The sequence below is a fragment of the Chlorella variabilis genome (assembly GCF_000147415.1).
Source record: "Chlorella variabilis unplaced genomic scaffold CHLNCscaffold_23, whole genome shotgun sequence".
Taxonomy (NCBI): domain Eukaryota; kingdom Viridiplantae; phylum Chlorophyta; class Trebouxiophyceae; order Chlorellales; family Chlorellaceae; genus Chlorella; species Chlorella variabilis.
Genome location: NW_005435065.1, coordinates 690,488 through 705,768, shown reverse-complemented (window position 1 = coordinate 705,768; position 15,281 = coordinate 690,488). Strand labels below are relative to the sequence as shown.

Sequence of the window (15,281 nt, the reverse complement as noted above, 5' to 3'; positions counted from 1 at the left end):
GTGTTGGACGCGCTGCGCCCGCTGCCCCCCTCCTCCTTCCTCACCCTCCTCTCCAACTTCTACCGCGGCCTCAGGGGCGCTTCAAGGTGCCCACCTTCGCCCACCAGGAGCTGGACCTTCACACGGTGAGGGGTGTGTGTGTGTGTGTGTGGAGGGGTGGGGGTGTATGGGGCGATGAAGGGATGGGTGGGCGTGTGGGTGAGGGGGTTGTATGCTGCCAAAGGGGCCCGTCCTCGCCCACCAGCAGCTGCTCCGGTTCGAGTTGGAACGGAGGGCGTGGCTGTGACACACACACACACCACACACACACCACCACCCCGCCCCTTCCGCGCAGGTTTTCTGGGGCGTGATGGAGCGTGGCGGGTACGAGGCGGTGACGGGCGGCAAGCTGTGGAAGGACATCTGCCGCTGCCTGGCGGTGGACCTGGCGGGCCAGACCTCCGCCTCCTTCAACATGCGCGTCAACTACGAGCGCTGCCTGCTGGACTTTGAGAACTACCTGGCCTGCGGGCAGGTGGGGGTGGCGGGGTGGGGGTGGGGGTGGCTGGGGGCTTGGGGCGGGGCGGGGCGGGGGGTCATGGTGGGGGTGGGGGTCCTGGTGGGGGGTCCTGGTGGGGCGCCCTGGTGTGTGTGGGGGATGAGCGCTCCCATAGGGAGTCGTGGTGGCGGTGGGGTGACCTGTCAACTACGGGGTGGTAGGAGGGTGGATCGTGGCTCTGGGAGGCGCGCGTCACTGCACCGCCTGCCTCTGCCTGCACCGCCTCGCCACCCGGTACCGCCTGCATGATCGCCTGCAGTACCAGCGCGACCTGGCAGCTGGCTGCGCCCCCGAGTCGGACTTCCTCACAGACCACACCCGCGTCAAGTTCACGATACCGGGTGAGGCAGGGAGGGAGGGGAGGGAGAGCAGGGAGGGAGTGTTGGCGGGAGCAGTAGGGGAACGGTGCCGCCCGTGGCCTCTGCCTCCCTTGCGTTGTCAGCCAGCATCCGCCGTCCTTTGGGCCAGTCGACCACGCTCTTCTCTGCTGCATCCCGCCAGCCACCTCCTCCCTCCCCTCCGCTTGCCCGCGCTTTCTTGTTCCGCAAACAACAGCAACCTGATCAACCAACATGTGACTGCCCCTGGGGGCCCCCTGTACAGGCGTGGACTACTCCACTCCCGTGCCGGGCACGCGGCGCGGCAAGGGTGCAGCAGGCGCAGCAGGCGCAGCAGGTGCAGCAGGCGAAGATGGCGACGAGCCCTCAGCCAGCCAGGGCAGCGGCGGCGGCGGCGGCGGGCGGGGCCGCCGCGGCGCGCGCAGCACGCGCGGCACCAGCCGCCTGGCTCAGAAGGGTGGGAAGTCGGCGGCATCCGCGGCGGGGGATGCACCGGCCGGGGCGGTGGCGGGGCAAGGTGACCTTCTGGCGGTGAGCAGGGCGGCGCTGGCAGCCGGCCGACTTGCTGCTGCCTCCCCTCTCTTTCTGTCTCTGCAAACGGAAGCGCCTGCTCAGTGCTCTGCTGTCTGCTGGGTTGGGGTGGCTGGAAGGGGAGGGGGCACGCGCCCCACCGCTCCTCGTAGCTACCCCTGCTGCTTTACACTGGGTTCGCCTGCCCCCCAGCCTGGGCCTCCCTGCTACCTGCCTGAGCTCCCTGATCCCCGGCCTCAACCCCCGCCCCTCCCTGCCTCTCCGGCCACACTCCGCAGAGCAACGCCGCCGCCTTTGGCGGCGCCCCTCTGCCTCCGGTTGCCCCTTCCCAGACATGCCGTGCTGCCGGTGGTGGACGCGGCGCAGGGCGCGGCGCTGGCGACGGGCTGGGCGCCGCTGCCGCTGCCGCTGGGTGGCGGCGGCGGCACGGGGCCCGCCCTGAAAGCGCTGGGGGCGCTGGCGGTTGGGCGGCAGGTGGAGCGGTACTGGCCAGAGGAGGGTGAGAGGCTGTGTGTGTGTGTGTGTGTGTGTGTGTCAAGGGTGGGGGAGGGTGTCGCTGCATGTCTCTGTATGTGTATGTTTGGGAAGTTGGGCACAACCCGACTGTGCTGCCCGACTGCTGCCGTAGTGGCCATGGCGTGACCACGGCGTGACCACAGCGTGGCCTTCTCTCCCTCTCCTGCTCTGCCCCGAACCCTGCTTCCCCCCGCCCCCCCTGGCCCTCCCCTTGCTCCACCCCCTCTTGCCCCGCAGGCGGCTGGTGGCCCGCCGCCATCTCCCAGTACAGCCAGGCTCGGGGGGAGCACCAGCTGGTGTACAATGCGGGGGGTGAGGACGAGAGCTTTGAGTGGGTGGACCTGGGAGAGCTGGGGGAGGGTGAGATACGGTGAGGCTCTGAGGGCGGGTGGGTGTGTGGGGAGTGGATGCTGAGCACGTGTGCGGTGGTGGTGTGCATGTGTGTGCGTGTGTTGGGAAGTCGGGTCTGAGGCATCGCTGCGCGTATTGGAGGGGGGGGGAGGGTTCTTCTGTCCGCCTGCCACTCCACATTCCCAGTGCCGCCCCCCTTGCCTGGTTTGTTGATTGACTGTTCATCTTGGCGTGTTGGTTGGTTCTGTTGTGCAGGGACGTTGCCAGCGCTGGAGCGGCGCCGCAGGATGCCGAGGGCGCGGCGGCTGCCGCTGCCGCGCTGTTTGCTGGCGGCGAGCCCGGCCAGGATGGTGCGGGAGCTGCTCTGCCCTGCTGCCGCTGCGCCTTTGGGTTGCACCATGCCTGCCCACGCGTTCGCCCTTGCTGCTGCTGGGCGGCAGCCATGGCTGGGCGGCAGCCATGGCGCGCTATGTGCTTCCTCTTTGTGCCTTGAGCTGTGTCAAGCCGGCGCCGCTGATCCGCTGAGGCTCCGCTGCCTGCCCTGCATCCCCGCATGCAGATGGCGGCATCGGCGGCCTCTTTGACATGGCTGCGGCGGCAGCGGCAGCGGAGGGGCAGGAGGATGGGGCGGCAGCGGCGCAGGGCGAGGCGGAGGCGGCGGCCATGGGGCCTGGCGGCTTCACCGCGCTGCTGGCAGAGGCTGATGTGGCAGGTGCTGACGTGGCGGGTGCCGAGACGCGGCCAGTAGGGCAGCAGCCGGACGCCGGAAGCCCGCAGCAGCAGGGGCCGGAAGAGCTTGCAGGTCCCGAGCAGCAGGAGCAGGAGCAGGAGCAGGAGCAGCAGTTGCTGACTGTGGAAGTTCTGCGGGCGATGCTGCCGGCAGCTGTGCACCCTGCGGCGGCTGATGAGCCGGCAGCTTGTGGGGGAGGATGAGGAATTTGAAGCCTGCAATGTTATGCATCGGAACGTGCCGTCATGCCACGTTATGAACTGCTGGGGAGGCCTGCCTGGCTTCATCGGTGCAGCTGAACGCCGACGGCAGCAGCATTAGAGGGGTGGGCTGGGCCGAGGCTGCCAACCCTGCAGGCGGGGGCACAGCCCAGGACCTCAAAATCAGCAAGGAGTGACTCAAAGCAAAGGAGTGACGCGCAGCGTCCAGCGGCGTGGCTGCGGGGCAAAGTGCAGCCGGCTCCAGCGGGTGGGGGCGGCAGTTGTTAAGTGGCTGCGGCTCCTGCGGGAGGAGGAAGCGAGGTGGCTGGGCACGATTCACTGAGCGGGCACACCTGCCCCGCTCACCAGTGAAGCCTCTTTTTGCATGGCATGCTCTGATGTACAACAGGGATGCTACACACTATCAATTGTGATCAGTTGGTATCGCTCCTTGCGCCGCTGCTCAAACAACAGCAGCTGAGGGTGCATGGAAGGATTTGATGGCAGCACGTATGGGCTGAAGCCAGAGTGGAAATGGAATCTGAAGAAACAGGGTAGAATGAATTGACAAAACTGAAGGGCATACAGCAGGAAAAAGAAAAAAAGAAGCGCTGAAGCAAGACTGGCTGGCATCGGGTACACTGAGGCGACGGGGTAAGAATGAATTGACAAAGCGGAAGCACAAACAGGAAGGAGAAGCCAGGAGTAAGAAGTACAGGGTGCAGGATTGAGGTACATGAGGTGCAGGATGGTGTGGACTGCGGCGCACGCTACTAGTGGGGGCAAACAGCCACGCGCGGCGACACACCTCGGTGCACGTAACACTGCTTGAGCTACTGGCCCTCCGCACTGTCGGCCAGCGGCTTATCCTGCGTGATGGCTGATGGCACCTCCAAGAACTGCAGCTCACATGGGCAGTGCACCGCATCAGCGATGCACTGCAAGAACCGCATGTCCTCCCGGCTCAGGGGCCCCTCCACTAGCAGGACCCGGCTGCCCGCCATGTCGCCCGGGTGCGCCCGCGCCGACAGCTGGCTGTGCAGCTGCACCGCCCTGCAAACAATGGGGCGCAGGTGCGACACGATTCAATTCCAGGCATGTGGCACAGGGGCAGACCATGGCAGGAAGAGGAGAGCGCTTCCAGCCTCCTACCCCCATGGCGACGCATGAGGCGGCAGCTGGGCAGGGCGAGGCGGAGGCGGCGGCGGCGGCCATGGGGCCTGGCGGCTTCACCGCGCTGCTGGCAGATGCTGACACGGCGGATGCTGACGTGGCGGGTGCCGAGATGCAGCCAGCGGGGCAGCAGCCGGACGCCGGAGGCCCGCTGCAGCAGGGGCCGGAGGAGCTTGCAGGCCCCGAGCAGCAGCGGCAGGAGCAGGAGCAGGAGCAGGAGCAGCAGTTGCTGACTGCGGAAGCGCTGCGGGCGATGCTGCCGGCAGCTGTGCACCCTGCGGCGGCTGATGACTTGGTTTCAGCAAGAACAAGCTTGCAGCACAGACTTTGTTGTTCGAGCAAGGAGGGATGAAGCAGTAGAACAACAGGCAGGACAGGCCAACTGACAGGTCACCGAGCGTTTAGTGTGTGAGCGGGCAGACAGTACTGCATGTCGTGGAGCAGGTGTGGTGCGGTAAGAGCAAAGGGGGTGGACATGAGAGTGGGGGTTCAGGGCGGGACTGCAGGCAGCGCAACGGTGGCGGTCAGCCAGCGCTGGTGACAGGCGGCAGCAAAGGCGGCGAGGCGGCACGGTTTCTGGCGGAGGAAGCGGTGGGGAGGATGGGGCTCAGCAAACAGGTCAGGAAAGTTGAGGCGCAGCGGGGCGTAAAGGGGGCAGGTGAGCAGCATGTGGGTGGCATCTTCAATGCCGTCGTGGCAGTGGGGGCAGACTCGCTGCTCTCAGGGGCGCCGCGTCCAGCGGCCGGTCTCTTCCGCGCCCCAATGCGACCCGGTGCGCAGCTGCGCCAGCGCCTCGCGGTCCTGCCGACGCCGTACTGCATCCAGGTAGGTCTCGCGCTGCCCAAACATGGCGGGCGCCAGGTTGAGGGCGCCCACCACGTTGTGCACATAGTGCTCCAGCCGGCTGGCACCGCCCTTCGCCAGCGCCTCCTGGAGCTGCGCCAGCTGGCGGCGCTGCGCAGCTTCCCCCAGCTCGCCGAGGTCAACAGGTGCTGGCTGCTGCAGGTCCAGCTGCATGCCGACCGCTGCGAGACCGGCCGCCAGCTGGGCAGCCCAGGACTGCTGTGCCAGGGGGTGGGCGCCATCTGCGAGCTGCACGCTGGACAACAGCGCTTGCTGCAACAGACTGCCGGGACGCTCCTCCAGCGTCTTGTTCCAGAGTTTGGCTGCCCGCCGCAGCCAGCGCTGCCACAGCGGGCGCTCGCCAGTCTCCGCAAGGAGGGCCGCATTGGGGGTGCTCTGCCGGACCCCCAGCAGGTGGCGTAGGTAGCTGAGCTGCAGCTTCTCGGCCGCGCTGCCGGCACTGCCACGATGGCAGCACGCCGCTTTGGCCGCCAGCTGCACGCCCCACACCTCAGCACCATGGGACAGCACCGAGTCCACCATGGTGCCGAAAAGCCGCAGCTGGACGGGCGCCGCCTCGATGCCCACCTCTGCGCAGCGGGTCCGGCAGTTGTGCATAGCCAGGCGCGCCAGCTGTGCCCGGGCTGGCGCTGCTGCCCCTGCCAGGCAGGTGCTGGAGTGAAAGGCGATGCCGAGATACTTGAAGCTGGTGACTGCCGCCAGCTGCTGGCCGGCGAAGGTGAGGCCTGCTGCCTCTGCTGTCTGCTGCGCCGCGTGCTGGGTCCGCCGCCCGCTGAGCAGCATGAGCTTGGTCTGTCGATGTTGACAGTGAGGCCCCACTGCCGGCAGTACTGCTGGAGCAGGCTTAGCTGCCGCTGCAGCCCGGCCGCTCGGCAGCGGCGGCACCGCGGCGCCGCCGCTGCCGAGGAAGCTGGGGAGGTCGAGCTGCTCGCCACGCCGCGCCGCCGCCATCAGCTCCTCCTCCAGGTCGTCGATGTAGAGGCCAAAGAGGGTGGGGCTGAGGGGGCAGCCCTGCTTCAGGCCTGTCACGGCCTGGAAGCAGGGCGACAGCCCGGATGAGGTGCGCACCGACATGGGGACGTTGCTGTACAGCGCGTGCGCTGCCGCCAGCCAGGCTGTGTCCACACCGCGTGCCGCCAGCTTCTGCCAGAGCTGCTCCCTGGGCACGCGGTCGTATGCCTGCTTGAAGTCGACGAAGCAGCCCCACAGCTGCTGGCCTCTCAGGCGGTGTTGGTCCTGGAGTGCGCGCAGCACGAGTGCTGCCTGCGCTGTGCCGCGCTGGCGCCTGAAGCCAAACTGCCCTGCTGCTCTGAAGTTGCTGGCCTCTGCCCAGTCTGAGATGCGCTGCTCCAGGATGGCGGCGTGCAGCTTGGCGGCCATGGTGCCGATGGCAATGCCGCGCAGGCTGCTGCAGCTGGTGGGGTCGCCGCCGGGCTTGAGGATGGGTGCGATGATGCTGAGCGCGTCAGGGGTGGCCAGCAGGTGATGAGCCGGCAGGTGATGAGCCGGCAGGTGGCGGGGGAGGATGAGCGATTTTGAGGCCTTCAAATTTCATGCATCAAAACTGGCCGGCACCAGCGCTCGCCGTTGTAAAGACCGCGCATAATCACAAGCGAGTATTGAGGGGGCCGGGGCTGGTGCCTGCCGAGCGTGCGTTGCGCATTTGGTGGGTCTCCATCGCTCTCGTGCCCAAGCACACGTAGATACCCCCTGGCCCCAGGTGGGGCAGAACCGTCCCGCCCACGTGATGGCTCCATGCAGCAGCTACCAAGTTGACGCCAGGCAGTACTATGCGGTTCAGGCCGTACATGAATGTTCTATCAGAGCAAAAAATGGGGATCGATCCATCAGCCAGCTCCAAATCGACGACTTGAACGATTTAAGGGCCTCCTTGCAGCCGCCCCGCAGGATGGAACAAGTCCCGGCGCAAAATGGCAACGTTTTTGCGGCCCCTGTTCGCGTGGCAGACAACAACAAGCTGCGAAAGGTCCAGCGCGACGCATACGCAGCAATGGTGGACCTCTTCCCGACCTACAAAACGCTGTTGGCCGACATATGCACTGGGGCCGGCAAGTCGGGAGTGGCCTGCATGGCCCCTTTTGCCCTATGCGCGTCCGGGGTGGGCTGCAAGCGGATGGTGTGGATCGTGCCCACCATCGAAGCTCGCGAGGGTGAGCCCTGACCAAGTGGTGCTTCATGTCAACATGTTAACAGCGGTTGGAAGCGGGACGGTAGAGAAGGGCAAGCCAATTCAGCGTCTACACCGCGCTTCCCCGCTGCCACCTGATGCAGTTGCGATGGCTAACCTGACAGGCCAGAGCCCGCTGGGGGATGGAGATCAGGACGCAAGCTTCCTGCTGAACAATGCTGTGCTGATCAGGAACAATGGTCAGGATCCACGCTTGCCATCAGTGCTGGAGCTCAAGGTAGGAGCTGTGGAATCATTGAAACAAGAATGGCCCACCATCGCAGGAATGCACGTGCAGGTGCATGCCATGGCATGCCAGCTCTATTGCACCGCTGATTTGCTGTAGGAGGGCCATGCCATGAGTGCGGAGCAGATGGTGGAGGAGATGAAGAAGTATGATGTGGTTGTAGCCACGGCGCAGCTCTTCAACGCTGTCAAGGGCCGCCTTGCAGAGCTGAAGCGGATCACCGCTGCGGAGGGTCCCATCTTCGACCTACATGTGTATGATGAATGCCACTACCTGCCCACCAAGTCTTGGGACGCTGTTTGGGAGTCCCTGAAGGGTGTGTCGCAGCCAAACGCCTCGAGCAGCTCCAGCATGTCGCTGTGCTAGTGTTGAGCTACTGCATTGGCACAGCCCAGCCTGCTCAAAAATCAGCCGGCCTTCGTTCCCGCAGGGGGAACCACCCGCTACCTGGCAATGACTGGCACGCCATTCCGCACCGACAACCAAGAGATCCACCGTGTGCGTGTTTGGTCCATATTGTCCATGCATGAAGCCTGTCTGACTGGTTTCATGCCCAACCACCGCCCATCTGATAATCCGATCTGACTGTTTGCTTGCCGAGCTGGCTGTCCGACAAAATGCCAAGACTGCAAACAGAAAATTCGATCTCACCCCATCGTGCAGGAGAAGGACCTGCAGCCGTTCATGCTGATGCATGCGCTGGAGGATGGCTACAGAGAGGACCAGCGCCATAAGATGATCGTGAAGGACTTGTGCTACCTGCAGCTGGAATCAACCCAGGACCCTCTCCTGGTGCGGTTCAGAAGCGCTTGCTCTTGAGTGCTCATGAACATGGCAGCTTGGTGTCATGAGGCCCGCCACTTGCATGCTTAGCTACTCAGGTGTATTCCCCATCCTGCTTTTCCCAGCCCGAGGAGGATGCAACCAATGAGATGTTCCTGGATATGCTGAGGGCCACGTGCCACGTGCTGCGGATGGCTCGCACTAGCACTGTTGGCAGCATGACGCCACACAAAGCGCTTGGCTTTGTGGAAAGCTGGGAGCAGGCCATGCGCATTGTGAACCTGGCCAACAGCCACAAGGTGGGAGATCTCTGCTGCTTATTGCGAGACGCTAGGACAGTGCAGCAGGAATGTCGGGAGGGCCGCCACCTGCCATGCACCATGGAGCATCGTTGCACAATTATGACTGGCTGATGCTGTGCCATCAGCCGCTCACATGTCCCGCTTAAGCTTGCTTTGTCTACACAGGATGAGCTGATTGTGTTGGACGACCGCGGGCTCATCAAGACCCTGAACATTAAGATTATTCACCAGGGCAAGATCAATGGAAAGAAGCAGACCAAGGCTCAGAAGGAGCAGATGAAGATGAATATGGCGAATTTCAAGGACAGCCAGATCAGCCACCCTGCCTGTGTAGACATGGTGGTGCAGGCAAGCCAACAAAACCAGGACCGTACCGTTTGCGTCTTCCACTTGCATCCACAACTGCTGCTGTTCATAATCGTTGCAGGCAAAGCCGATTCGGATCCACTCCCTGCAACGGGTTCTGCCTGTTGCCCTGCTGCTGCAGACAGGCTGCCTATCGGAGTCATTTGATCACCCCTTTGTCTCAGTGGCCACCATTTTCCGCAAAAGCAGCACGCTTGTTAAGTTTGCTCAGTTCATTGGCCGCGTGGTGCGCCGCATCGGCGTGACGCAGGCGGGTGAGCAAGGGAGGGGGCGAGTGAAAAAAGGTTCACCTACATGAGAAGAGCCCACAGATACATCCTGGGACATCTTTGCTCTAAATGCCGCTGCAAAACACGCAGGCACTGCCAGCAACCAGCATGCAAACGACAACGACAACACGGCGCACATCATCACCCATGCCAAGAGTGGCGTGAAGAAGTTCTTCAACGAGTTCAGCAACCGGAAGACGCCACTAATTCAGGCCGACTCGGACATTGACCAGGTGTGTGTGGAGCAGATGAAGTTGTTGCACAGCCTGGTAGCGCTGTCACATTGTTGTCCTGCTGGATTACCCTGTGTACAAGTGTCGGCATGCACTAACGTGGCCTCTGAAGACTGCAGGAAGTGGGGGCTCATGTTGAGCAGACAGACAGCGATGATGATGGCGCCGAGGGAGAGGATGCTGTGGACGCCAACATTCTGGAGCGCGGCATTGACCAGGCCACTGCTGGTAGCGGCCCGAGCAACTCGGTAAGAATCTCTGTGAGCACGAACGCCTCCTGCTGGGGCTTCCTTCACTGGACGCTGCCGCGGTTCTGCATGCAGGGAGGTGCCCAGCGCAAGACGGTGGCAACGCGCATGGTGTTGGCACCTCACACGGCTTACCATACCCAGGTGCTGAAGCGCCTGCAAACCTACCACTTAGCTCTGACCAAGCTGGGATGGGAGATTACGGACGAGACTGCCCGCAACATCGAGTGAGTTGCTTGCAGCATTGTTGCGCTGCACATGAGTGTTAGTTCCATACTTGTTGAGGAGGCACCTGCTGGATACGCTTGAACCCATTGCAGGTTGCAGATGCAGGAGCAGGAAGCCAAGCGGCAGCGGCGCCATTAAATCGAGATCATTACCCTTCAAATGCAACTGTCTCTGGGCCGCCCGCTCCAGTGCTGCTCATGTTCTTGTTGTGCGCCTGCGAGCTGTGCACCCTCCTTGAAAGTTGCATATGCATGTTGTCTCTGGCGGCACTGCACCCACAGTCACACCCATCACCCTGGTGAATGAAGAGGTTTTGCGGCTGCTGTAAACACCATAATTAGGGGTAAGCTGACATGGCGGGTGCTGATGTGGCGGCATTGTCTGGCTCTTTGAAATGGCTGCTGGGGCAGCGGCAGCATATTTTGACTACCTTGCTGCTGGACTCCGAGGACCGCCAGCGGAGCCCTTGCGCCGCCCCACCAGCCAGCGCCAGCGGCAGCGCAGCCGCCGGCGACTCCGCCCGGCTGTGGGGCCGCCTCTGGCGCAACATAGTTGCCACGCAGGCTAGCCCTCCAGCTGCAGCGTGGCCCTCCCATCAGCATCCCGCCGGGCCCGCCGCGGCATGTATGCTGCCCCGACATGGACCAGCACTTGGAGTGGATCGCGGCGGTGGTGCGGCTGCGGCGTGCTAGGCACCGCCACCACGGCGAGCATCGCGCAGCTGCCCCAGCAGTACGAGGCCTGTATTGGCCTCGATGCGGATGAGGCGGCAGAGCTGCGTGCAGCGTTCCCCCTGCAACCCCACATGGACCCGCTGCCGGCACGCCAGCGGGCGGCAGTGCCCGCGCCGCCCTACACAGCCGCCCAGCGGTCGGTCCAGGTGGAGCACGCCCTGGCGCAGGTCATCTGCCGCATCGACGACGTCCACAAACCCAGCGGCATGGGCGCGCTGCCAGCGTGAGCCGCCCCTCCAGGGCGCAGCAGCCCGCCCTGTGCCCTGTGTGCCTCGCCTGGTCAGCTTCATGGTATGTGTGCCACCGATCATCTGCCCCGCCCCCTCTTCCTCCACTTTTCGCCCCCCTTCAACGGTGTACACGCTCTCACAGCCCTGCCCTGTCTTGCCCCTGTGCGCTGCCTGCCGCAGGTGCATCAACGGCCCCATGGGCGCTGGCGACTGGTCCTCGCTGCCCGTCGCGCTGGCGATTCGGCCGCAGCTGGTGCGGCCCGCGCTGGAGAGGGACGGCTGGCTGCAGGCGCACCAGCACGAGCTGGATGATTGGGTGGTCTCCCTCAAGTACGGCCTGGTGCTGCAGCGGCCGCAGTACGCGCTGCGTGGGCGTACCTCCGCGGCGCACTTTGCCCAGCGGTACATGGAGGAGTACGCCCTGGTCCGCCGGCAGCACCCGCGGCCGCCCTGCCGCTGCGACCGCTGCGATGGCGCGGTGGCGGCGGCGGGCGAGGAGCTGCTTGCCCGGCTGCACATGCGCATGCTACCAGTGCTGGCGGGGGCAGGTGGGTATCGTGGGCAAGTGCTGCTGCTTCTGCTGCTCCTGCTTTCCTAAGCAAAAATGTGTTGCGCTGGGCAGCCTGATCTCATGCACATGTATTTTCTGGACAGGGATGGTTGGACACAAGCAGCTCGCTTGCGACCCCGCCGCGCTGCTCCCTCCCCGCCACCCTGCCGCCTCAGCGCCGCCGGGCACGCCGCGGAGCGCCATCCTGAGGCACGGGCCCCACGGCACGCCTGTTTCGCTTGAGGATGGCAGCGGGCTGGAGGCCAAGCTGCACCTGTGCGCCGCCAGCCGCCGCTACCGCCCGTGCCCAGCCGGCACCGTGCCCCCCCCGCCGCCGCCGCCACAGCAGCAGCAGCAGCAGGTGGGGGAGGAGGATGAGGATGACCAGCAGGAGGCTGGGGGCCTGGCCGATGCGGTGGCCGATGAGCTGGCGGAGGAGGCGGAGGAGGGCGCTGGCGAGCAGCTGCAGCAGGCGGCCGCACCGCAGGCAGTGCAGCTGCGCACGCTGGCAGACGTGGCGCGCCGTGTGGCACCCGTGGTGTCAGCCTTCCTCGCAGGGGAGGCCGGCTGTGCTGTGGGCAGCCATGCGCACGCTCGCCACCTGGTGTGCCTGCTGCGCCTCGGCCTGTGCTCCTTGCTGCGCATCCGCGACCACAGCCGGCAGGAGCTGGAGGAGCAGGTGCTGCCCGTGCTGCGGCGCGACGCGGAGACCGCAGCGGCGGCGCTGCTGCAGCAGCGGCAGGCGGCGTCGCCGCAGGCGGCGGCCATGGTGGTTGAGCAGCAGCACGTGGCGCAGCAGGCGGCGCAGCAGGCGGCCGCCATGGAGGCAGCGCAGCAGCAGGCAGCGCAGCAGGCGGCCGCTATGCAGGCGGCGCAGCAGGCGGCTGCTATGCAGGCCGCTGCAGCGGCGGCGATTGTGCACCAGCAGCAGCAGCACCACGCCATCGGAATGTCCTGGGCTGGAGACCCGAATGTCCGAGGGTCGGCGGCGTGGTACGCTTACTGCGATGCGCTGGCGGAGGATGGGTTCCGTATGATTTAAACTTGGCAGCATGCTTGGGCTGGCCGCATGACTGTCTTCCTCGTTCTGTGTAAACTATACACAATGGGCGCACATCAAAGTTGGAGGAAGGATGGGTTTGGAGGCTGCAGCTGGTAATTTAGTGCTGGATTATCCTGGAAGCGGCAGCCAGCTGCCCAAAGGGGAATTACGGAGAACCGGGCGACTGACTGACTGACTGAGATTACAGAGAACCGGGCCCTTTAAAGGGCTGGGGACACACAAGCCGTGCCCACTAGCTCTGGACAATAAAAGTATGAAGCCAACCAACAGACAGGGCGGCGGAGCGCGGGGCCGTGTGTGTGTGTGTGTTTTACAGGGATTGGGCACATTAATGTGCTGGGGCCGAACCCGCTAACCCTGCCGGCTGTCCAGAGCGAGGAAAATCTGGCCGCCGATGGCATCCCGGGGAGGCTCCGTCTTGCAAGCGCCATGCCGGTCTGCCGGGCAGCCGTCCGCCGCCCAGATGCCGCCACGAAGGTGCCGTGAGGCAAAGTCCCAGCTAGTGTCCCGGCTGGGGTTCGAACTCGTGCCTGTGGTATCACCCACCGGCACTCATCCAGCTCCTTATTTAACGTCGCGGCCAACGACGACGAAGACTGAGATTACAGAGAACCGGGCCCTTTAAAGGGCTGGGGACACACAAGCCGTGCCCACTAGCTCTGGACAATATAAGTATGAAACCAACCAACAGACAGGGCGGCGGAGCGCGGGGCTGCGAGGAGCCGATCGGGCACAGCGGGCGGCAGGGAAAGCGGAGGGTGCCTGGGAGCCAGCCCAGTGACTGTCAGAGAGTTGCGAGGAGGGGAAACGGGGGGCAAAAGACAGGGGAAAGAGGGGGATCAAGGGCCAGGACCGCCAGCAGGCGGCGCAAGCGGCTCAGAGACGCCACCCACCCCGGCACAGAAGCTGGGGGAGCGGCCAGGCGGGCGGGCGGGGACCGCCTCAGAGGGCAGGCGACACAGGGGGTCAAGGCTCAGGTCAGATCACACGGGAAAAGGGGGCAGCCAGCTGCCAACGAGGAGAGGGGAGAAAGGGGGACGCCAGAGAAAGCACTCCGAGCGGCAGCGCGGCTGGCACAGCAGCGCACGAGCAAGCACAGGCGCACAGGCACTGCAGCACACTGCCGGCGGGTCCCCGATGGCGTGACTGCGGAAAAGCGCAACCACCTCCACTGGTTCCAAGCACACCTCGCACGGCGCAATAGCCAGCCAAGGGGCACCACAGCCAGGCAGCAGCCGACAGCGCACGGGCAACCAGATGCAAGCCGGCACAGCAGGCGAGCAGCGCGGCAGCAAGGCGGCGGGCACAGGGCAGGCAGGCAGAAGATGGGCAAGAGGGAAGACGGACACGAGAAAAGGGGTGAGGAGGGCACAGTCAGGAGAAAGGCGGGGAAGGGCCAGCGGAGCTGACTGACGATCAAGCAGGGGGAGGAACAGGAGGGGGGCGGAGCCGAACGCGGCCGCCGGTAGAGAAGAAAAAGGGGTGGGCAGGGCCAAGGCTGTCAACCCAAGAGGCGGGGGCACAGCCCAGGGCCTCAAAATCAGCGAGAAGGGACCAGAAGGACTGGAGAGCCGCGCGGCGGGCAGCCTCCAGCGGCGTGGCTGCGGGCTGCGGTGCTGCGGGGCCAGGCGCGGCCGGCTCCAGCGGCGGGGGCGGCGGGTCCTGAGTGCAGAACCGGGCCGTGTGTGTGTGTGTTACAGGGATTGGGCACATTAATGTGCTGGGGCCGAACCCGCTAACCCTGCCGGCTGTCCAGAGCGAGGAAAATCTGGCCGCTGATGGCATCCCGGGGAGGCTCCGTCTTGCAAGCGCCATGCCGGTCTGCCGGGCAGCCGTCCGCCGCCCAGATGCCGCCACGAAGGTGCCGTGAGGCAAGGTCCCAGCTAGTGTTCCGGCTGGGGTTCGAACTCGTGCCTGTGGTATCACCCACCGGCACTCATCCAGCTCCTTATTTAACGTCGCGGCCGTGATCTGTGATCTGTGATGTTACAGAGGCAATGCCCATTAATGGGCTGGGGGCACACAAGCCGTGCCCACTAGCTCTGGACTGTATGAAAGCATGCAATACCGCCCGGGCGGCAAAGGGCGGGCTCAGGGAGCGGTCGGGCGCAAAGGGCGGGGAGGGAGGCGAGGGGCGCCTGATGGCCAGCCCAAGGGCGGCAAGCATACCAGTGGGGGGGAGGGGCAGGTCGAGGACCCGCACACCACCACCACCAGAAAGCGGGCCCACCCACCCCGGCGGCCTGTGATCTGTGATCTGTGATCTGTGATGTTACAGAGGCAATGCCCATTAATGGGCTGGGGGCACACAAGCCGTGCCCACTAGCTCTGGACTGTATGAAAGCATGCAATACCGCCCGGGCGGCAAAGGGCGGGCTCAGGGAGCGGTCGGGCGCAAAGGGCGGGGAGGGAGGCGAGGGGCGCCTGATGGCCAGCCCAAGGGCGGCAAGCATACCAGTGGGGGGGAGGGGCAGGTCGAGGACCCGCACACCACCACCACCAGAAAGCGGGCCCACCCACCCCGGCACAGTAGCTGGGAGAGCGGCCAGGCGGGCGGGCGGGGGCCGCAAAGGTGAAGGCGGCACGCGGGAAGACCGGG

General features: G+C 65.0%; 3 protein-coding genes across 3 annotated transcripts; 2 read left to right on the top strand and 1 right to left on the bottom strand.

Moving 5' to 3' along the window:
• Positions 1-174: 174 nt before the first annotated feature.
• Positions 175-3,401, top strand: CHLNCDRAFT_139189 (hypothetical protein; the record flags this gene model as incomplete). Its single annotated transcript, XM_005844390.1, has 9 exons — positions 175-198; positions 335-514; positions 798-879; positions 1,142-1,340; positions 1,740-1,906; positions 2,161-2,293; positions 2,530-2,624; positions 2,834-3,193; positions 3,361-3,401. 9 exons carry the CDS (start codon positions 175-177, stop codon positions 3,399-3,401), a joined length of 1,281 nt encoding a protein of 426 aa, XP_005844452.1.
• A 1,696-nt stretch (positions 3,402-5,097) lies between these two features.
• CHLNCDRAFT_58954 (expressed protein) lies at positions 5,098-6,031 on the bottom strand (the record flags this gene model as incomplete). The annotated part of the gene is made up of 1 exon (XM_005844306.1): positions 5,098-6,031. The coding sequence occupies exon 1, from the start codon at positions 6,022-6,024 to the stop codon at positions 5,098-5,100; it is 927 nt and encodes a 308-aa protein (XP_005844368.1). The 5' UTR covers positions 6,025-6,031.
• A 1,119-nt stretch (positions 6,032-7,150) lies between these two features.
• CHLNCDRAFT_139185 (hypothetical protein) lies at positions 7,151-10,243 on the top strand (the record flags this gene model as incomplete). Its single annotated transcript, XM_005844389.1, has 12 exons — positions 7,151-7,412; positions 7,534-7,667; positions 7,776-7,992; positions 8,107-8,174; positions 8,340-8,468; positions 8,585-8,758; positions 8,927-9,103; positions 9,249-9,381; positions 9,487-9,629; positions 9,749-9,877; positions 10,022-10,104; positions 10,198-10,243. The coding sequence occupies 12 exons, from the start codon at positions 7,151-7,153 to the stop codon at positions 10,241-10,243; spliced, it is 1,695 nt and encodes a 564-aa protein (XP_005844451.1).
• Between the last annotated feature and the right edge of the window lie 5,038 nt (positions 10,244-15,281).